Genomic DNA, 24,128 nt, shown 5'->3' on the forward strand with positions numbered 1-24,128 from the left:
TGAAGCTTTCCTTAATCTTGATGATCACCTGACTCGGCATCGTCGACGAATTCTGCTGCAGGTAAGATGCATATTTTCTCAACTGGTCGAGTCAGCATGCCGGTGGCTGTTTTTAGTGTCACCACCCGCACGACCCCGTCGTCTCCAGGATGAATGGCGTGTATTCTTCCCATCTTCCAGCGTAGGGGAGGTTGATTATCGTCCTGTATGATAACAAGCTTTCCCACTTCCACTTGTATCGGCGGGCGCCAACGTTTTATTCGAGATTGGAGCTGAGACAAATACTCCCTTCGCCATCTCGTCCAGAAATCTTGAAGGTTTCGCTGCATCAGCTGCCATCGGTTCAGACGGTTTGTTTGGATGTCTTCGTATTCGGGTTCAGGAATGGACTGTAATGACGTTCCTACCAAAAAATGTGCCGGTGTCAATGGTTCTAGATCGTTTGGGTCAGTAGAAAGAGCTGTAATTGGTCTGGAATTCAAGCATCCTTCCACCTGAATCAGCAACGTGTTCATATCCTCCGGCGTGACTGGATTATTTCCAAGGACTCGCAGAATATGATGTTTGGCCGAACGGACTGCTGCTTCCCACAGTCCTCCGAAATGCGGGGCACTTGGAGGGCTGAAATGCCACCGCATGCCTTTGTCCGCACAGAACTTGGACACCTTGTCCCGGTGTTGCTTGCTATTTTGTAACTCCAAGAACTCCAGCAGTTTGTTTCGTGCTCCGACAAAATTGGTACCATTGTCGGAATAAAGGTCGGTGCATCTACCCCTCCTTGCCACAAACCTACGAAGTGCTTGCAGGAACCGGTCGGTAGAGAGGTCCGAAACGAGCTCCATGTGCACTGCCTTTGTGCATAGACAGATGAAAATTGCGACGTACGCCTTCACCGCCGCTCGCCTGGGAACAGGTCTTAAATAAATTGGTCCAAAGTAGTCTACCCCCGTTTTTGAGAATGGGCGAGAGACTGTCACCCGAGCCTCTGGTAGTTCTCCCATGAACTGCTTCACGGGTGTAGGTTTCGATCTAAAGCATCTCTGGCACTTGTGCACTATCTGCCTTGCCATATCTCTCCCACGCAAAGGCCAGAAGCGGAGTTTAACGACGCTCAAAAGCAGTTGAGGTCCAGCATGAAGTAACCGCTCATGATAGTGTTGCATCAACATGCGAGTAAAGCGGTGGCGAGCTGGGAGTGCCATGGGGTGTTTAGTCTCTTCTGATTCCTTGGAGTGCCTTAATCTTCCACCCAACCTGATGAGACGATCTTCGGCGATGATTGGATTGTACCATCGTAACGATGATTGACCTGGTACCGGTTCACCCTTTGATAGTGACTTCCACTCCTTGGAGAAAGTCTCCAATTGCACACGGCGAACTAAAACACATTCTGCTTCCCGTAGCTCGATACTAGTGAGAAACCCTGATCGACGGTCTTCCTTCGGCGTGCGCAGTAACTTCATTAGTCGCAACCAAATTGCTGTCCGTCGTACCATTTCCGAATATGACGAAAATTTACCGATATACCAATCGTTGAATTCTGTCACTGATGAAGCTGGAGCTGCAATCACCGTACGACGCCTTTCCTCTTCTTCCTCCTCGCTATTCAAATCGCCAGGATACTGGGGCCACTGATCACGAGCTTCTGCCAACCAGGATGGACCATTCCACCAGGATTCGTTATTTATAATATCTTGTGGGGAAATTCCCCTGGATATCAAATCAGCAGGATTATGTATTCCGGGAACATGGCGCCATTCCCCATGTTCCGTTAGGTTTTGTATTTTCGCCACCCTGTTGGCAATAAACGTGATCCACGTAGATGGTACCGCTTTAATCCACCGCAACACACAAGTGGAATCTGTCCAGAAGAAAACGGGAGAGTTGATTCGAACAGACTGCTGTACCTTCTCATACAATTGAGCAGCTATGAGCGCTCCACAAAGCTCAAGTCTCGGTATCGTTTGGCATTTTAAAGGGGCAACCCTCGATTTGGATGCTAACAGACGAACCGCCACCTTCCCTTCTGCATCTTGGCTCCGAATGTAAATGCACGCTCCATATGCCTTCTCAGAAGCATCCGAGAAGCAGTGTAACTCTATTGCCACCGCACCAGGTAGAATCACACTTCGGTTAATTCGTATCTCGTTCAATAACGGTAACTGGAGGTGGAACTTTCGCCAATTCTCACCCACCGTTGGTGGTATAGGTTGATCCCAGTCTAACCTGTTGCCATCCTCGTCTCTCAGCGTCCATAAAAGCTGCATGAACAGCTTGGCGGTTGTGATGGTGGCTCCTATGAGTCCCAATGGGTCAAACAGTGTGGCTATCATCGAAAGAATACGACGTTTGGAGAAGCCATCCACAGTATCAGGCGTCGGAATATTGAACTGGAACCTGAAAACATCGGTATTTGGCAACCATGTAAGTCCCAAGGTTTTCACTGAGGGGTCTGGGTCCAAGTTGATCCCATCAGCATCGCGTATCGCTAAGTTTTCTTCAGCGATTCCAGCCAAAACTGGAACTGCGTTGGAAGCCCATTTCCTGAGACGAAATCCCCCGCTGGACATCATCTCATCTAATTGAATTCGTAGCTTGATCGCTTCTTCAACGTTGTCCGATCCTGTTAACACGTCATCCATGTACGTGTCCTTGATAGCTGCCTGGGCTGCCAACGGAAATCGAATTTCTTCATCTAACGCTAGTTGCTTTAGTGTGCGCGTTGCTAGGAACGGTGCTGGTTTGGTACCGTAGGTTACCGTATTAAGTTCGTACGTTGCTACATCATCCGCAGGCGATGGGCACCAAAGAATACATTGCAGTGGTCTCTCCTCCTGTTTGACATCTATTTGCCGAAACATTTTTTCGACGTCGGCTACAATCATGATTTGCTTGGTTCTGCATCTCATGATTATCGACCGTAAATCCTCCTGAATCACCGGCCCCACCAGTAGTACATCGTTCAACGAGATGCCCGACGAAGTTTTGCAAGATGCGCCAAAGACCACTCGAACCTTTGTGGTCGTGCTTGCCTCCTTAACCACCGGATGATGTGGTAGATAGCAACGCTTGATTGTATCGTGCGGATTAATATCGACCCTTTTCATGTGTCCCAAACGACAATACTCGTCCATAAACGAAACGTACTGTTCCTTCAAGTCAGCGTTCCTTGCTAACCTGCGCTCCGTTCCCAGGAGCCGTCGGAATACGATGTCCCTTGAATCGCCCATCCGTGCAAGAATTTCTTCGTCCTTCGGTAGAGAAACAGTATACCGTCCATATGTTCCACGTTGGACCGTTTGTGCGAATAATGCCTCACAGCGCACTTCCTCCGGAGAATAGTTTACCACCGATTCTATTTCTTCACAATCCCAAAATCGTGTCAGTAGCGCATCCAGGCTATCCGACATAGATAAATTGCAGTTGATCTGTAGCGATTGATTGGGAGCTGACAGACCACCGCACACCACCCACCCAAACACCGACTCGTTTAAAGCTGGCATTTGCTCGCCAAGTGAAATTTTCTGACCAGTAACGAAGAAGTCGAAAAAGGCTTCAATGCCGAGTACTATGTCCACACCCTTAGAAACACAGAATGACGGATCGGCCAATTGAACGCCATTTGGAATTGCCCATCCTGTTGCGTTGATCGTAGCCGTAGGTAGATTTACAGTTACCTTTGGCAATACGAGAAAGCTCATTTCTCGTGAAAAATCGGAAACTCGTGACCGAATCGTTGTTAAAATCCGCTGCTTGACCTTAGTGCCGGCCTGGCCGATTCCGAGCACCGATATATCTACTCTCTGCCGTTTAACCTTTAATCGTTGACTCAACCGCTCCGTAATAAAATTACTCTCTGATCCCGAGTCCAACAGAGCACGAGCTGGAATATGTCTACCATCATCATCCTCGACAATGATTACCGCAGTAGCCAACAGCACCTGTGACGAAAATTGCTGAGCTGGATTGGATGCTGACACGTCGGTAGCTGCAAGGTTAGCCCCTTGGGTGGAAGAAGCTTGAGGTTCCTTCGCAGTAGTGGAGTTTCCATCAGTTGCAACGATTGATCCCTTGCCGTTGCTATCTTTCTCGCGTTTGAAGCAGACCATGGTATGATGCCGACCCTTGCAATTGCGGCACGAGAATTTGGACTGACAATCCCTTGCTTGGTGACCCTGTCGGAAGCAGTTTCGGCAGAGTGAATGAGTCCGAAGTAATGCGTCTCGTTCCGCCACCAACATCCGCTGAAATGAACCGCACTGATACAGCAGATGGTTTGCCGCACATGCCACACAGCGTCCCCCAGATGATTGTGCTGTGCTGTAGCTGGTTTTCACATTAGGCGGCTTCTGTTTCGAAGACGCTTGTGACTGATGGATGCCCCTGTTATCCATTGATCTTGGTGGTATCGACTCCAGTACCTGAACTCGACGATGCAAAAACTCTGTCAGATCCTTCAGTGTATCCATCTCCTTGCTAGCCGAACATTCTTCCCACCCTCTACGGGTTACTGGATCCAGCCGCACGGTGAGAAGATTGATTAGCAGGAGGTCCTTATAATCTCCAGGCTGCACAGTTTGATCAAGCGTTTGGATGACTCTCTCAAAACCTTCCAACAGAATGTGTAGTTCTGAAGCGGACTCCTTCGAAAGGCTGGGCAACTTGAACAGCGACTCCACCTGTCGCTTTTTCAGCAGCTTGCTGTTGTTGTACCGTTTCAACAGCATGTCCCAGGCAATTAGATAATTTGCCTTTGTGATCTGCAAAGGGTCAATTAGGCTCTTTGGTTCGCCCTGCAGACACCCCTTGAGGTAGTGGAACTTTTCCACTTCCGGTAAGTCAGACTTCCAATGGATTAAGGATGTAAAAAGGTCCCGGAAACTCAGCCACTCGTCGATGTCCCCGTTGAAAGACTGTAGCTTTATCTGCGGGAGCCGCACGTGATCCAACGTACCCTGCATCGTCGTGTCCCCGACACGGATGGACTGTTCCAAACTCGAATGCTCCTGTCGCTCTTTGACCCGATCCAAGAGAAACGATTTCGCCCTATAGTAGTAGTCGCTGAACTCCTTTCGTTCCTTTTCATAACCATCACCATCGGCAGGATAGTCATCGTGAGATTTGATTTCAACTAGAATGTCACCAAATCTTTCCCACAGCTCGTCGAGTTTCTGCAGGCGTATCTCCGCTTCGGTGATTGTAGCCTCTTCCGTGAAGTTCTCTACGAACTGCCAGATATCGTTGAATGATGATTGGACGTCCTTCAACTTCGTTGTTAACAGCTTTAGAGATGACCCTTTCTTGGCAGCGGATGATGCAGCGGGAGCCATAGTGTTAGTTTGTCACACACGAGAGGAGAGGGAAACGGTGTAGTATACTGCAATACGCCCTAGCTTCGCCAGGCATATACTGTTCTGTATTTTACCTGGACGAAAAGACTGCGCACCAAATCCAAATAAAAATTGAAAATCCGAAACTAGTATCCGTATACCAGCGTGACTTAATATGGCGTCAAATAGTGTCTCACAACGCTCCGGGTTAGGAATAAGAAGAGGAGAAAACCAGGATGTACTATCAAATAGACCTTGGCCACGGCTGGCCATATACTGCTGTAGCTCACCTGGAGAAACTACCAGCAGCACAGAATAAGAATCAATCCAAATTGCGATTTTCCAAAAATATGATTTTATATGATGGTAGGTACTTAATAGCGGCCTCAGTTGCTTATGCAACCACCAACCGGAATATTGTAAAATGGCACAGTCGAAGAGGATGAACAATAATCAATACGTATAATATCTGAGATCCCAGCTTCGGCTGGCATATACTATTCTTCACTAACCTGGAGAAACAGAATATTGTGCTTCCTCTTCGTTTTACGTTCTCTGGTAATTGCCGATTTCGTTGAAATTAGTGGATGGTATTTTTCCTGCACCGGCAAAGGGTTTTCGTTATCCAGGAACCGATGTATGAATAATGTGCCATGTAGGTCGGTCCAATTACATGCACCTGAGTTATTTTAACTGACTAGCGGAACTACGGCAGGAAGTTTTCGTATCCACGAAACGCAGCTCGATGACCAACGAAAATGGTAAAGGCGAGTGTTAGCCCTGAGTAAGGTGCCAGCTTCGGCTGGACATATTGTAGTGGATCAACTCACCTGAGAAAAATCCTTTGGCGCGAATGTCCAGTCGAAGGTTTGATGTTCCGAAAAGATGGCGAATCCTTAGCGTCGATTGGGTTGCGCTATTGTTCTGGGTAATAATGACGCCAACTACTACGTCATGTAGGTCGCGATGGCGTCCGAGTACAATGCCAACAGCTATAATGGCGCGTGAGTAGCGCCGATGGGTCCTTATGGAATGTCCGTGGAATTTGATGCCAGTCCGACGATCCGGCTCGAAGGACCAAAATGTTGGCTCCAATGGGTCCGGGCCAACACCGATGGGGTTAAAAATCCTTTGCCGGACTGTTTCTGCACTCACCACGGATTGAAGATAGAAAATTGCTGCTGGTGGCTGGAGATAATCGGGAACGGACGGCCCGCGGGTACTCAGGCGACGATCACTTGTGGTATAGGGTTTTCGAGCATCAAATGACCAAAGAACACTCGCGATGTACCATTAACACAAGCTCTTTAGTAACTACATATATTTCTGTTCGATAATAATTTTTAATCTATTTAAACTATGGTACATTAATTCATTTTTTAACGGCGCACACGGTCTTCCAATACCGATCTGATTGCTGGTTAGTACTGCACTGCCTTGCTTCTCACTGATAGTAGGTCAGCAGACCTCCGATGTGGCCTGCGATGTTTTTGGCGATCGGTCCGATCTCTCTTACGCTCTCACGATGTGCTGCTATCAGTGTGATCCTTATCAGTAGTGGTATCGTGATCACTGCTCTCGCTCTACCGTCGCGACGATGATGATGACTCTCCACCACATTCCCTAATGTGTGTATGGTTGTAGTTGCCGGTTAAATGATGATGGTTTGCCTCTGGATTAGCTTGCTATTATCCACTTTGCGCAGAATCTACCTGCTGTGCTGCTGAACCCATGGTAGTGTGGGGACCGTGGTTGAATGATGAGATGATGCAGGGTTGTAGCATAGGGTGTATCCTTGTAGTTACTAAACATTCGTGTTGTATTCTATAGGCTTCCCTAATAATATGAAACAGACTTTTGTTTATTCGCAATCGCAGTAGGCAGAGTTAAAATGCAAGGAAACCAAAACAAATAGATTTTTTCGTCATGTTGATGTGTTTGGTTAGTTAAAAATGTGCTCTATCTCTTGATAAATATGTTTACAGGTAACCAGGTCAAAAGCATATAGGTATCTTTCAAGTTTAAATATCAGTATATTACTGTTTTCGTTCGAATTTAAGGCAAGTGCAGAAGGGTCAATAAATACTGGCTAGTGATTGAATCATATGGTGATAATTAAATGAATAAAAACTACGCTTGTTGAATTTACGAGGTGTCTACCTCTACAGCGCGAGGTAAACAAAACTGAAAGAGGAGAATTTGTATTGTGTGCTGACTTGACTCTGCTGTCTGCGCTGCGTGCCGTCATTTTTTTCTCACTCTCCCTCGTCACTGTTGCTGGCACTCACTATGCTCAGTTTTGGTTGCTCAAGTTCTCTCAACTGAAAAAGACGATCATTTTGATTTGTGACCGAAGTTTTGCGTACATTTTGATGAAAAAGTGATAGTCATGATTTCGTGCAACTCTGCTCACAAGTAGTTCAACTCGACTGCGAGTAAGCCTAAAGCTCTTTACCACATTGGATAAGAAACTTTAGTATGTCTCTGAGTTTCAGTCGTCCAAACATGGTGTCGCCTATGTAAGGACGGCCGAAAACTCGAAATCGCAATTGCGCTACTGCTGGACAGTTGCATATCAGATGATATGAGGTTTCGTAGTCGGATTCACAAAGATCACATGAAAAAGACTCAGCGCGCTGAATAGTTGCCATGTGATAATTGAGTTTACAGTGGCCGGTTAAAGACCTGGTCAGCATGCCGCAGTGGAGCTTCAAACAATGTAAGAGAGTTTTCGAAATCACTGGGCACGGTTGTTCTAAAAACGCCTTTGTTTGGCGACACTTTTGTAGATTTCTCCAATAATTGTGGTGCTCGGACGAATCCCAGGACCGTATTTTTTCCCTTATCCAACTTGTCAAAATTGGCAGCGTGGACTCAGGACCAACGAAGTCAATTGCTGAACCTGCCCTGGTCAATTCCAGTAATACCGGAATGTCCGGGCACCCCGACAAGGTAGATAGCGTTGACAATGCTTAGTTCTTCGATTTAAGGTCGGCATGCGATCACTAGCTTGGACCGTCATTTGTCTCAGCTAAGGGCCTTGATTGCAGCATGACTATCGGAGCAGAAGTTTATAACTCTGCCGGACAAACTCAGTTGAAGGGCCGATTGTACCCCGCACATAATCGCAAAGATTTCTGCTTGGAATACAGTACAGTATCTACCTAGTGAGTGAGTTTGTTCCAATCTCAATTCACGACAGTAGACACCAGCACCAGCACGTCCCTCCATCAGAGAACCGTCAATGTAACAGACTACTTGTCTTTCCATATAGCCAGACAACCACTCCTCTCGAGAGCGAATCTTCACATGGAATGTCCTGTAAGGAAAACTACATGAGAGTGTAATATCGCTGGGAGCAAGAATATCTTTTCCCGATAAAACCATTTGTGACCACAATCGCGTATGACTGGTAGCAAGATCAACATGGTTACTGTTCCAAAGCCCAGTAACCTGCAGTCTGTATGCACATGATAGTGCTTCTTGTTTGAGGTGTATGTGTAATGGTTTGATATTTAGAAGTGCCTCAAGAGCAGCAGTCGGAGTAGTGGTGAAAGCACCAGTCAACGCCATGAGCGCCATTCTTTGCAGATGGTTTAGCTTTGACTGGACTGTCATCACCTCTTTCCTCTGCCACCACACAAGGCTCCGTATGACAGTACTGGACGTACAATTGTCGTGTAAATCCAATAGATGTATTTAGGTTTGAGACCCCAGGTCTTTCCAAAAGTTCGTCTGCACTGCCCGAAGGCCATGGATGCTTTCTTGACTCTGAGCTCAATGTGAGCAGACCAATTCAGGTTGGAATCCAATATAACTCCAACGTATTTGACTTGATCTGCACACAGTAGCTCAGAATCTAAGAACTGCAAGGGACGTACCCCGGTTGTTATTCGCTTCATCGTGAAAAGAAGTTTTGCTTGGGTTAAGTGTCGCTCAAACATTGCGATGCAAATTTCAATTTATTTTGAGCAAAAACAATATAACATATACATAACATATATGTTACTACATGCCCATGTACAGGGAGAGGGTTTAGGGGGTTCGAACCGCTTCTTTGGGTTTTTTGAATTACTTTTAAAAAAATTCCAGCTCATTAAAAAAAATTGTATCGCTATCCGCTTTGACAAATAATGACATTTGAGTTCAGTCACTCTACAAACAAGTCGTTGAAGAAGCCATTGGCATCAACAACTTTGCTTCGTTATGAAGAACCAGTCAAATAACACAAAAGCCCTGAAAATAATAAAATGCTTGGGTTCGAGCGCTACAAAAACTCGAATCGAGAATCCCAATTGTCGCTCCACCATTTGAGCTAATGCGTTGAACAAAGATGGCAGCCACTACTCTAACCAACAGCTTTAAGGTTCAACTGAGAATGCCTTGAAAAGCGGCCATCTTTGAAAATGAAAAATCATATATATATATATATATATATATATATATATATATATATATATATATATATATATATATATATATATATATATATATATATATATATATATATATATATATATATATATATATATATATATATATATATATATATATATATATATATATATATATATATATATATATATATATATATATATATATACAATCTTCATGATAATCGGGCATTCGGGCCTTTGTTAGAGCATTATTGACTGATTTTCATAAAAATTTCGTCAACGGTGTGAAAAAACTGTTTTTTTCGTTTTTAAAGATGGCCACTTTTCGAGGCTTTCTCAGATAAACATTAAGGGTGATAATAGAAACAGGGCGAAAATAGGCTCATCATCCTATGTCAAGTTGGTCGGTTTCTCTGGATCGGGTCACGTTTCGATCAATTTCAATATTAGCAACAGTTTTGAGTAGACCAGTTTCACAGCGAAGTTCGGTCAGCGGGTTAGCAACGGGAGCTAGGGAAGAAAAACACGATGTCGGAGAAAATCGCGATATCGTTGTCTGGAGAAATTTCACCACCGATGATCTCTCCGTCGGAGTGGTTGGCAGCTAAATGGCTCGCAACAATGGGCATCTGTATCGGGAGAAATACCACCGCCGAGGAACTCTCAGTACTAGGTTCCAGATAAAAAGTCGCCCAAGCTCAAGCTCAGACGTGTTCGAACTGATTGAGCCTCCGATATCTATACTGAAAGTATACCCTCACCATAAACCCTTCATTTTAAGATTTGATGTGCGTTCTGATGATGGTGAAACTTTTGATACAATTAAAGACGACTTCAACTTAGACTTTACTCGATGCAACTTCGATGAAGCCTCAATGGCCATTGGTGCACTCAATTGTCGTGAGATGCTGGTTGGAAATGATTTAGATCAGGTAGTTGCGGCGTTCTATGATGCCATATATGAGATTTTTCGGCGTAATGTTCCAAAAAAACGTGTAAGCAGAAAAGCAGAATATAAGTTTCCGTGGTGGAACGCCGAGCTTGTTCTTGGTTTGCGTAGGCACGCAACGTACTCCGGAAACAACGAAAGCGATACTTACACCATAGGACCGACAACAACAAAATTGTTCTTCGTCAAATTGAACTGCAGTATGGAACAGCCCGGAACAGTGCATTCGGTGAATATCCGCAACGCAACAAGTTCAACGCAACCTTCGAAAAAATCCCTTGACAATAGCAGAAAATACCCCGGGTTGTACCAGAAAATGTCTATCTTCGTAACAAAAATTCACAGTCCGCTGCCGAGTTGGTGGACCTATTTGCACTTCCGAGATGCAGTTATATAGTTATGTAGTTCCTATTCCAATTCGCGTTGAAAACTGCAGAGGAATCTCGCTACTGAACTGCCTAGCTGAAGTTCTGGAAAAGTTTGTCTACAATGCGATGTACGCTACTTCTTCCAACACAATCGACGAACGTCAACATGGATTCATAAAAAAAAGTTCTGTCACTTCGAACTTGATGACGTATATAAACTTTCTAGTTCCAGCTATCGTGAAGCGTCAACAAGTGGAAGTTGTATATTTTGACTTCGCGAAAGCATTCGACAATGTGCCCCACAACATTGCTGTTTTGAAACTGGAGCGACTAGGTCCACCTGACTGGGTAACCAGATGGCTGCATTACTACCTCTCACAACGATCCGCTTCGTTAGAATTGGCACCACACGCTCAAGCGCATTCGTAACGCCAACCGGTGTACCTCAAGGAAGTCATCTAGGGCTACTGATCTTTCTCTTATTCTTCAACGATCTCTACACCCGCATCAAGTCTGGAAAACTACTCTATGCTGATGATCTGAAAATATTTCGTTCAATTGCCTCAGCACTCAACTCTGCTGTACTCCAAGACGATACAGCCAATATAGAGGAATGGCGCTTGCTGAACGGTATACAGATCAACGTCGATAAATGTAAGGTGATAAGTTTCGGACGCTCGGTAAATATAAGGCGATGCGAATATATCCTTCAAGCCTGTGTCATAGAGAGGGTGAATTCCATCCGTGACTTGGAAGTGTTATTCGATAGAAAACTTCGTTTCGCTGACCACATCATTGCAACAACGGCGAAGACTTTTGCAACATTGGGGTTTGTGAAACGGAACTCAGTCGATTTTGTGTCGCACTGAAATCTTTATACTGCGCACTAGTCCGGAGCATCTTGGAGTATGCTGTACATGAGAGCGTTATGAGAGCGTTATGCCATTCATTTGAAACTTGTTTGTGTATATCGGTTCAGTCTTTTTTGAGAAAATTGTGTGACATTAAATGACACACACATACACATATATAGATGTGGATGCTTCCGAAAGTACTTGCATCGATTTGGACATGTTTCATTATCCCTTTGCCCAGAGTATTTTTTTTACAATGGAGAAGACGTTTATGTCCTAACCCAGTACACGTGCTATTGGTAGGTGTCCAAGCTACCACACGGTGTGTACTGGGGACCTATCGGGCTCGAATGGTGACGCTGCCATTAATACCGACTAAACTCCATTCCCAGGAACTATCTCTCGGTATTACTTCTGGGGGGATGGCTGTACTTAATGTACTCATTCACTCTCGCTCAGGCGTTCATATGTCTTGTATGAGGCTTACTTGGGTGCTCTCTCTATCGCACCTTGATTCACTCTCTAACACTCCACATGAGGCTGACTTTTGTGCTCACCTTACTCATTCCTTGCTAGGCTTACTTTTGTGCTCGCCTCACCCATACCATGTGAGGCTGACTTGGGTGCTCACCTTTTTCATTCCATGCTAGGCTTACTTTTGTGCTAGCCTCTACCATACCATGTGAGGCTGACTTTTGTGCTCACCCTTAACATAACGTGTGAGACTGATTTGGATGCTCACCCTTTCACTCCTTTGCCACGCCACGAGGCATCGATAGCTAAGTCCCAACATACTACGCTACGACATTCCCATCTTGGCATGAGGCAGTCCACTTATACGCCTATACACTTGCTCTTCTGCCTTGCTTCGGGGTGGCTGGGTTTACCCCTTACGCGTTTGCCAGTCGCTGCGCCAAACCTGCCTCAGCATGAACAGACCATTCACTCCCTTTTTTGCGCTCGGCCTTTTTCGCTCCAACTAACCAATCACTAGTTAGCCGTGCCCGTCGTCTGTTGCTCGGTTTGCCAGATTACCTGTAGCCTACAGGCTATCTGGGTAGTAGCAGCTGAGACTGCGTTCCACTTCTCCACCGATTGATACATCCGCTGAATAAGGGTATCAGGGGTTGTGTCCCTGCCACAGACGTCAAGCATTGCTCTTCTTTCGACGTCAAACCGAGGACATACGAACAGTATGTGTTCGGCAGTTTCGTCTACAACTGGGCAGTCCGGGCAGGCTGGGACCTCCGCGTGTCCGAACCTGTGGAGGTACTGTCGGAAACAGCCATGGCCTGACAGGAATTGTGTTAGGTGGAAGTGAACTTCCCCATGGGGTCTTCCCACCCAGCTCGATATGTTAGGTATCAGCCGGTGGGTCCACCAACCATTCGAGGAGTTATCCCACTCACGCTGCTATCTGGCGACCGAGGTCACCCTGGTGCGCTCGCGGGATCCTCTATTTCCACGTAGCTCGAAACACTCCTCATCTTCCCGAATGACCAGCCCGACTGGCATCATGCTCGCTATCACGCAGGATGCATCGTGTGATACCGTGCGGTAGGCAGATATCACTCTGAGGCACACCACGCGGTAGGTGCTCTCCAGTTTCTGTAGGTAACTGGTTACCTTCAGTGCTCTTGACCATGACAGGCCGCCGTACCTGAGGATAGATACGGCAACGCCTGCCAGTAACCTACGTCTACTGGCGCACACCTTTGAGCTGTTGGACATCATCCTCGATAGTGCCGCAACATCCCAGCTTGCGCTGTTGAATGCGTTCTTCACGTCAAGTGTCACTAACGCACAGTATCAAATGCCTCGCCTTTTTCGTTGGATCGCTATCTCGGCAGTCTTTATCACTGAGTTGAGAGCGTCCACTGCGGACTTACCCTTCCGAAAGCCAAACTGGTTGCTTGACAGGCCGTCCGTACCTTCTGCGTACGGGGTTAGCCTGTTGAGGATAATCCTCTCAAGCAATTTGCCAGTCGTGTCGATCAGACAGATTGGTCTGTACGCCGATGGGTCGCCTGGCGGCTTTCCGAGCTTCGGCAACAGCACCAATTTCTGCCTTTTCCATCTATCGGGGAAACGGCACTCGTCAAGGCATCTCTGCATAGCTAGCCTGAACATGTTCGGATTCGCTATGATCGCTGCCTTGAGAGCGCTGTTTGGAACTCCATCCGGACCTGGAGCTTTGTTCGTTGCTAGGGAATTAACCACTGCGAGTGGTTCTTCATTCGTCACCGCAGCCACCATTTCGACCGCGCCCACAATTTCTTGCGATGCAGGTGGCCAGGGGCTTGTGGCTCGCGACGGGAAGAGTACTTCGATAATCCTCGCCAACCGGTCCGGAGACCGTTCTGGGGGTGAAGAGCCCCCTTTGGTCTTGGCCATCACGATCCTGTAGGCGTCACCCTACGGATTCGCGTTGGCACTCTCACACAGGTTGTCGAAACACGCTCTCTTGCTGCTTTTAATGGCCTTGTTAAGGGCCAATTTCGCAGCTCGAAACACTCTCTTGCATCCTCGGTGCGAGCAATTTCGGCACTCCACCAGTATACCGGGCATCTGCTGTTTCTTAGCAGTGTTTTTCTCGGCATAGTGGCGTCGCACGCGCGTGATAGAACAGCTACCAGCGCATCCCCGCTAAGACTGTTGGTGTTGGCCTCCAGTCCCAGGGCCGCGGTGAAAGCTTCGCTGTCGAAGTGATTGGACTTCCACCCGCGTACCTGACAGGGATCTCCAGCCCTCGGATGTTGCACACCATAGTTGATCCTAAAGCGGATTGCTAAATGATCGCTATGGGTGTAGCCTTCGTCTACCCTCCATTCCATGCCTGGAACCAGACTCGGGTTGGCAAATGTTACGTCAATCCACGCCTCCACCCCGTTTCTACGGAATGTGCTAGCGGAGCAATTATTAGCTAGGGCCCCTGCTATTTGTACAGCGGCTGCCCCACTCCACTACCCAAGCGTTAAAGTCTCCCGCTATGACTACCGGTTTCTGGCCCACTAGGTCTGACGAGAGCCTGTCGATCATCTGGTTGAACTGTTCTATTGGTCACCTTGGTGGAGCGTAGCAGCTGCAATAGAACACACCATTGATCTTGGCAATCGCAACACCCTCGGCGGAGGAGTGTATTACCTCTTGAACCGGGAACCGTCCCGTTGTACAGATTGCCACCATTCCAGACCCGTCCGACACCCGATTGCCGTTGCCGGCAGGGATGTTGTACGGGTCTGATAGGAGGGCGACATCTGTCCTCGACTCCGAGACCGACTGCCACAGCAGCTGTTGGGCTGCTGCACAATGGTTTAGCTGTGTGACGTTCACGGCTTCTTCTTATTTACCTCACCGAAGGGACACGAAGGTCCGCCCATAGCATGTTTATGGGCTTGCTTCTTAGCGGTGCAGATAAGGCACTTGTGCGCCTTAGTGCAACCCCGCTCCTTATGCCCCTCCTCGCCGCAGCGACGACATAGTTTGCTCCTGTCTATGCCCTTGTACTCGTAGGCTTTGTGGCCGGACTCAAGGCACCGATAGCACCTATCCACTGAAGGCGGCTGGGGTATGCTAATTGGGCATACCGACCAGCCGATCTTCAGCTTACCTTTCTCGGTTACCTTTTTGGCATCCGCCTTCAGTAGCCTGAGGTAGGCTACTTGGGTGCCAGAGGGTCCCTCTCTAAAACGCACAAAGGCCCGCTAGATTGTGACGTCGCATTGCTCCTTAACGGCTACGACGACATCTTCTGCGGTCGTGAACTCGTCCAGATGCTTGCACTGGAGAGTCATTTCCGCCCCTAGCGACCTGGCCTGGGCGCCTTCACCAAGGACCTCTTGGGCCAAGGCCTTGTACACCGCACTAGATTGTGCGCCTCGCTTCAGCACCAGAAGCATTTCTCCCGTGTTAGTGCATCTCACACTACGCACATCTTGCCCAAGGGCCGAGAGACTTTCGGTCGCCTTCATCGACTTTAGGACGTCGGCGTATTTGTCCTTGTCGGTTTTTAACCACAAGGCCTCGCCTCTGTCCTTGGCCTTCTTCGCGGGCCGCGGTACCTCCGGTGTCGGTGCCGGCTTCTTCTTGATGGCCAGTGTCCAGGGGTTTGCACCCCCCTGCCCCGGTCGCGCCGGGTTGCTGGTACCATCGCTCTACCCAGCGAGGTCACTCTCGCCCTCGCTTACCTCGACCAAACGGCGTCTGGCCTTAACGGTTGCACGCCGTGTGGTGTCGGTTTTTGCACCCTCGCCTGGCGACTTCCTAGGGCGCTTCGCGTCCGACGCCGTCTTACGATTGCCCTTGCCTTTTCCCTTCGAGGGGAACTCGGCCGCCGCTCCGAGCGACATGGCTGCTCCATAGAAGGTAAAGGCCACTGTCTGAGTGCCTGTATCGACCTTCTATCTTCCCTCCCTCTTGGAGGCCACTGTCTGGGTTCCTCTGTCGGACTTCTCGGCCAGAGCTCCGCATTAACGTGGTAAGGGACGCTTACTGTGGGGGTTACCCAGATACCCCACAGGCTCCGTTAACGATCGAGCATATTTTTCACCCCCTCGATCATTCATCCCTCGGCACGGGTCGCTTCACGCCTTGGAATTGGGGTTATGACCTATCTTGCTTTACGTGGTGACCACGGCCCAGATCATCACAACCATCCTCCTTTACCAGGGCTTTGGACCTGTAGCTCTGGTTCTCAATAGTTCCATGTACGTATATTATTACAGACATGCTACTATTGAGATCCGTCATTCGCTAGCGGAGTTGCCCAGAGTGGGGGAACGTTCAAGTGACACACACTCAATTCGGCTCGGCAATTTCCCAACAGCCGTGTAGTCAGCAAGTCTCTGCTATCAAACGTCACTTTTACTGAAATCTCAGCAAAAAAATGCTTGCTGAGATTTCAGCTGTTGAGATATCTGCAAAAGATGCGAAAAAAGCTGAGATTCGGCAGAAAAAATTAAGTGTGCACCGGAAAACGTGATCTTAGAATGCCCTAGGTTCGAAGAAGTTCGCAGGGGTATGTTTGGTGTGACAATATCGTCGAAGTGATCTGCCACGACGAGCATACCCGGGTCGTCAGGGCGCCAATGAACCAGACGTCAGCCTCCATCGGAATCACCGGACCGATCTCGACACTCTACCGGGTACCTCGTGAGTAGGCTAGATCCACCGCCGGGGATTAAACCGAGTAGACCGAGTCGATTAGCTAGCAGTGGAGTTGTTGGAGCGCCAGTGAACCGGAAGCTATGCTCCACCCGGAATCGCTGGATCGACCTCAGCACTTACTGGCTGGCCCGTTGAATAGGCTTGGTCCACCGTCGGGAACTAGACCGAGTAGACGAAGCGGGGAGCTAAATGGCTCACAGAAATGAACATCGATATCGGGAGCAATCTACCGCCGGAGAATTCAAGGTAGGGTAGATTCGCCGCTGTGGACTACCCGACAGTATCGTGACTAAAAGGGGAAAAGGGCTCATAAAACAAACACCGGTACCGAGAGAAATTCCGTTACCGGAGAACTCTCAGTCGGAGTAGGATAATATCCAAGTTTATCTCGATAAAACTGGGAGCTAGATGGCTCAAGGAAGCGGGTGTCGGTATCGGGGGAAACTCCTCCGTCGAGGAATTATCGGTCGGAGCAGGGTGAGTTCACCATTGGGGACTATCCAAGTAGCTCGCGATAAGGCCGGGAGCTGAATGACTCACGGAAACATGAGCTAAATGGTTCAAGGAATCAGTACCTAAACGGCTCACGGGGACGAGAGCTTAACTTAGTGCTAATACACTACTAGCCAGGCTTTTTAAGCTTTTTAAACCTTACCATAAAAAAAGGATTATGAGAATTGAGTCAGCAATACATGAGAAGCAGGTGTGAATCTTGGCCATTTCCTCGGAACTTCTGGAATCTTCAATGGTTCTCAATATGGTCAAAGAGATTTTAATTTGCAATTATGGATCTGGTTTAACAATTTCCACCAATTTAAAACTCATTTTTATTAGTTTTGTGTTACTGTATCGATTTTATTAGTTTTGCATCATTTAGATATAATGATACCGGTGTATATGAGAATTTCGCATGCGGCTGCTTACGTCAACCCGTAACACAGTAACCAGAGCTCCGATTCCAATGGAAGTTAATAGCAGTCAATAGCGATGTTGTAGCTTTCATTTGAGACTAAATTTGAGAAAATCGAGCCAGACATTTCTAAGAAGCAGATGTGTCTTAAATTCAGGAGCATAACCACTTTCCCAATTCCTTCCGGTTCCTACTAAGTTATTCAACGTTTTCAGTGAGCTGAAACTATAAATTCACGCAATTTTGAACACATTTCATTTTTTTGCATCTTTTAGATAACATTCTGTTTTGATTTATATGTAAATTTCATGGTTGACCACATCTCTAATGCGCAACTCCGGAACCGGAAATTGGAATTAAATGAAACTCAATAGCAGCCTATGGTAACGTTGTACGTTTCAATTGACACTAAGTTTGTGAAAATCGGTTCAACCATCTCCGAATAATCGATGTGCATTTATAGGTCACATACATACACACACATACGCATACACACAGACATTTGCCGAGCTCGACGAACTGAATCGAATGGTATAAGAGTCTCAGTCCTCCGGCTCTGGGTTGAAAAGTCGATTTTCAGAGTGATTGTAGATAAATCCGAAGGCTCCAAAAAATTGTTTTTTTTTTACCAGAAATCAAGATTTTAAGAGTGTGTTGAATTGATCAATCGTGATTTTGTGTTGATTTTGACCAGACCTACAACCTTAACTATCACTTGAAAAGTGCATTGCTTTTGTTTTGTAGTACCGTGCAATCGAATCATAAAACCAGAATGGCTCCAATTTGGTTCAATATCAAATGGAAGTTCGCGTTATTTCAGTGAAGTGCTATTTGGCGGTAGCTACAACAGTAACATACTCTAATCTAGCTAACTATATATAACTCCCTCATACCACCCACCGATTGGAATGCCGAATATCTGCTCTAAATAGCACGGAGCTATCATAAACCAGAGCAAAGGACTATTTCATGTCCCACGAAGTTGGGCTCAAATTTGTCCCCATGGTAACCTCCTCATAGTGCAGCACTTTGTGTATAGCTCGCGCTATTTCCCTAATCAAAATTAATCATTTAGCGCTGGTGTCTCGGCAAATGCAAACACTCACAGACGTAATATTCAACGCGGCGCCATCCCCATCCAACCGCCTTCCGGCGACGACGCACGTAACTTAGCAACACCTTCGGGGAGGGTTTCTTAGCAAATGTCGCGATGTAAAGCCCTCTGATTATCGTCATCATCGCGTACGAAACAAGGATGTCATGTCTCACAGGGCACATTATACTTGTATGACTTCTTTCCCTCTTCATTTCCAGGGGTGCGCGAAGCGTAAGTGTGTGGATACCCTTTTTCCCTTTGCCATTATCGTTGGGAGCAAGGGACCATCGTTACAAACAACAGTTTCTCCCATATGTATAAACATTTTTCCACGCTGTAGCAACGTGCAGATGGAACTTTCGGTAAAATTAGAATTCCTGCTGGAGCTGAAAGTCCTGTTTGCCTTAAGTTTTTTTTTTTGTACTCTTCTTACGACGGGTACAGGATCGAGGATACGTTAATTTACTTACAGGATAAGCAACAAAAAGAAGTTTGCGTAATTTAATTTTCCGCTTCTCGCGAATCGACGGAAACTTTAACTGTAAAAAGGATGTACAGTGTACATACCTGCACTCGTACCGTTTAGTTGTAGTGAGACTGCATTAGCTTGGCATGATATGTACGTTGATGGTAATGTAATATTCAAACATATTAGTGTCGATGATAGTTTGCTGTAACTTGCAAGTTAAGTTACAGCTGCAGCAAATTCACACGAGCTTTGCATACATTAACAAAACTAAACTAAACAAATACGAAACATTGGGCACCATTTGATTATTATTGCACCTTTCTGTTCAACTGATGGCAACCTAACCTCGTAACATCTTAAACTTTTAACCGAAAACATGCGGTATCAAAAACAATTTCAAAGAACAATGAGTATTGATGCGATTCATGACATAACTATATAATTGGTAAACAACCACCCTCGTTCGAATCCCGTCGAAGAGACGGCATGACTATGAAATTGCTCCAACTGACATAGCATTATATTGACTTCCATTAGCTTTTACGAGTGCGTCGTTATGACTAACTGTCATGATGACGAAGCGCCAGCGCTTTCGCATTCACCTCTTGGATCAATGATCAGTATCCCCCTCGACAATTCACTCCACCAATAAACTACGAAGTTCGAACGGCACCCGTCAATGGCTCAGAAACAACTGTCTGGCATCGTTACCAAGTAAGAGCTTAATTTACTATAGCCAATCAAACTGCTTTGTTTGGGAATTAATTTGCTGTACGACTAATCTTGTTAGAAATGGATTTACAGAAGAGCGAATAACGCCTGACCCTCGCCTCGATCCCACTATCAATCTACCGATATGTACAAGCACGTACGCGGGGGAAGGTCACATAAAATTCGTTCCCTGTCTCGCACTTGTCTGGCAGCTAGTTAATCGTGAAATTCGATTTTTCACACTATCGTCGCTGTACTAACAAGGCTACAACAAGCATCCTGACGGAGTCAACACCGTGGTGGGTGCAAAGCGGATATGCATCAACCTTCCATTGTCGTACTATTTGACCTCTCGTGTGTCGGTGTTGTAGTTGCATAGTTCAACAGGGAATCCACTATAATACGAGCAGTTCTAAAGGCAACAAGCACCCGCACCGGAAACGGTCGTGCGAGAGCGTGGAGTTGACGCCCGCTACGGCGCTCCAGGCTAAACTTTGCAGAGTGAATTTCCCGCGCCGCACCACAACCCAACTTTATCGCTCGCTATACATAGGTGATAGCACAGCCCGGTCGAATGCTGCATTGAACGCCCACGCACACACACACAGAAAATGGCTAGGTTGTAGCGCCCGGAAGCATAACTTCCGGTCAATTGAGGACCAATCGAGCATGGCACTGAGCATTGTCGACTATAGTGACAAGTCGGTCAGCCAGCGATATCGGATGGAACGTTTATTATGATTTCGGATGGCGGGTTTTTTTTTTGGCGACCGGTGGGAAATACATTGAAAATTGTCATAAAATTTGAGAATTTCAATTTTTTCGCGCGGGTTTATCAGTAGCAAATTCCTAGCTGTGATCAGAATCGTGAATATTAATTTTCTTTTTCTCTGGCAAGAAAGCAAATTTTTCTATTGAAAATAATACAACAGTCATATCATAATTCGCTGTTTGAGGCAATAACCATTGAATCAAACCAAATTATTCAATTCATCGACTGGGTCGACAAATAACAGCACAAGCGGTTTATAGCTATCACAGTAGATTAGTCTCTGGTAGTATATCAGGAATCAACATAAAATGGCCAATGAACGCGAATTACGTGGAGAATTCGGAGATCTTTTTTGCATTTCTCATACGGAAAGGCCATGCACTCTGAAAATCGGCGGTCGGGTGTCCTATACTATTTGACTTAGTTCATCGAGATCGAAAAATTTCTCTGTATGTATGTGTGAATGTCCAACATTGAAAATGCTTTACTCGACTATATGATGGGGCTGGGGCTTGATTGAAAACTAAAATTTGAAATTTTATACGCGTCACGAAAATATGATACAATTTTAAACAATTGTAGCGCTTTTAATTGTTGATGGATTTGCGTCATTTTAACACCAATCTATTCAGAAAAGCGCCAACTTATAAATTCTTTGCAACTTTGTTTTGGTATTTCAACAGAACACTATTCAAAAATCTGTTTTATTGTGAAAACATTGTGAAAACGCGAGAAAACAAAGTTTTCGCTTACGTTTTGTTAATTGTTGATGGATTTTCATAATACGACTCCAATCAATTCAGACAATTTTCAATAAAAAAATGATGTCAAATTTATTTGTGTTTTATTAGAACACTATTGAAAACTTGCAAATCTGTAAAAAAAAGGCAAAACAAATTCAATTTTCATAAACTTGCGCAAGACAAATTCTTATACAAATCTTATCGCTTGATATAAAAGGAATATTACCATGCCTACTCTTTTGACTGCCTAGTTGGCCGTTACAGCTGCTGATTGCATCTCACAACGCTGTTTGCACAAAAGATAACGATATAGGAGAAAGTGAGGCAATATCGCAATATGAAGCGAGTTGTTTACACGGATGATCAGCAAGTCATCATTAGATAAGGTATTACTTCAACTGTTAAATAAAAAAAATCTCAAGTCACAAAAGATACAAAAATTTGACGGGATGTCAAAAAACTGAAAATGTTATCAAAATCTTACTACATATATGAAATAAGCATTCGCACGACGCGTGCGGTAATAGTAAAAGTCATACATCCCTTGAATATTTCACCTCTCTCTAACTATTTCAAGCATAAATATAATTTACTAAGAGTTTTTTTATTCAATTCGGTTATTTGATAAGGCACGTTTGAGTTAGCTTAACGGTGCCATTTTTGCTTTGTTTTACATTTTGAATTTCTTAAAACAAGGATCGGTGTCTTTGTCGAACAACTTTATTCAAAAAAAAAATCGGCATCTGTAAAACTTCAGGATATGAAAGAATGAACTTTTCCCTTTCATTTGAAAGTAAAATGAAAATATTTTGACGGGGGTCTAGAACAACTTTTTATTTTAAAGTGTTTTGATTGAAAACTTAAATTTTTTAATGAAATTAAATCGCATTTTTGCTATTATTTTACTAAATTAGTACTAAATACATTAAAAAATACTAAGAATGAGAACCTGATGAACAATCCTATTGTCTACAACTTCGTAGAATGCTATAAATCGATATAAAATCACCTGAGAAAGTTATTAAAATTTTATCAGTTCTTAGGTGTGCGGGGCCCATGGATTAAGAAGTCGATTAACAAGGACTTACAAAAAAAGGCTGGGTTTAAATGAACAGTAAATTCAGATTAATTTCAATGTTTACAAAGTCCCATTCTCAGCAGAAAAAATATATTTTCAGATTTCTCCGGGTCTTGGGCGAAAATGACACTTTATGAACAAGGAGGTGTGGAAAGGTGTTGACCAAATTTATTCGATAATCTTACATGTTATTGATTAATGTACTAACGAATTTTGTCATGCCTTTTTCATTTCTTTTCTCGCTCTAGGGGATAGCTAATGTAAACTAGAATGACCCTTCTTCCTGATCCTATCATGCCTGGTAAAATACAATTGGCTTGAATTCAAAGCTCTATATTTGAATGAACTAAAGTAGACAGTTCGAATCATTGTAATAATCGACGGATTTTATTGCAATTTTGGGTTGAGAATCTTGTTTGTCTTTATCAACATTAATAGAAATATGATTGAGAAAGACAAAAAAGCTCTTCGAGTTTTGGATCCATGTTTGTTATCTTTTGGGGTAAATTCATTTCATCAGAATTTATAGATGCAGATTTTTGCTTGTCCTCAAAATTTATTTCCAAATCGAACACACTTCACATAATCTTAGAAAAAAGAACAAAACCAAGTTTCATAATTTCCTTTAAGAAGAAATTCCGGAGTCGTTACTCGTTGAACACAGATCACAACAGAAAACGAACAAGATAATATCAGGCTGGACCATACATTCAATAAATTCTCAAAGTAATACAAGTCTGTTTATTGAAGATATTCCTCATAATATGGGATAAGAGAAAAGACAACATATCAAGAAGACAGAGTTGCCAGTTCAGTTCAAAATCTGAAGACATTAACAGCAACACGTCTTTCGGATAAAGGTGATACTCTCTATATCTACTTTTATATTGAGATCGCTATCTTCGTACAATAGACAAAACCTTTATTTCTCATTTATTATTCCGATTTCTGTTCAATGTACAGCCATTCACAAAAGTTAACAAACTTGAACATAAATCTCATCGAATTATTTTTCTATCCTTCATGAAACTGTCAAACAGAATTCTCAATCGAAATCAAATCAAATGATTGAATATCTAATCGAGTTTGATCAAATATAAAGTTAAAATTTAGGCCAAATATATTCCACAAGATGGTAACGAGCAAAAAGGTTGATTCAAGATTACATCAAGCATACTCCAGAATGTGTGAAGAAAAAAAAGAAGAAACAAATATATCTGTGACAGAAAAAACTTTCATTCTGCTGCATTACCCAACATCTTTCAAAAGAGTCTTAATTTCATTC

At 44.9% G+C, this 24,128-nt stretch overlaps 1 protein-coding gene across 1 annotated transcript; it reads right to left on the minus strand.

Annotated features, from left to right (window-relative positions):
- Window positions 1-11: 11 nt before the first annotated feature.
- Window positions 12-5,330, minus strand: LOC131694881 (uncharacterized). The gene has a single exon (XM_058983399.1). The coding sequence runs from the start codon at window positions 5,328-5,330 to the stop codon at window positions 12-14; it is 5,319 nt and encodes a 1,772-aa protein (XP_058839382.1).
- Window positions 5,331-24,128: the final 18,798 nt, after the last annotated feature.

The sequence above is a fragment of the Topomyia yanbarensis genome, unplaced genomic scaffold (assembly GCF_030247195.1).
Source record: "Topomyia yanbarensis strain Yona2022 unplaced genomic scaffold, ASM3024719v1 HiC_scaffold_183, whole genome shotgun sequence".
In the NCBI taxonomy this organism is placed as follows: Eukaryota; Metazoa; Arthropoda; class Insecta; order Diptera; family Culicidae; genus Topomyia; species Topomyia yanbarensis.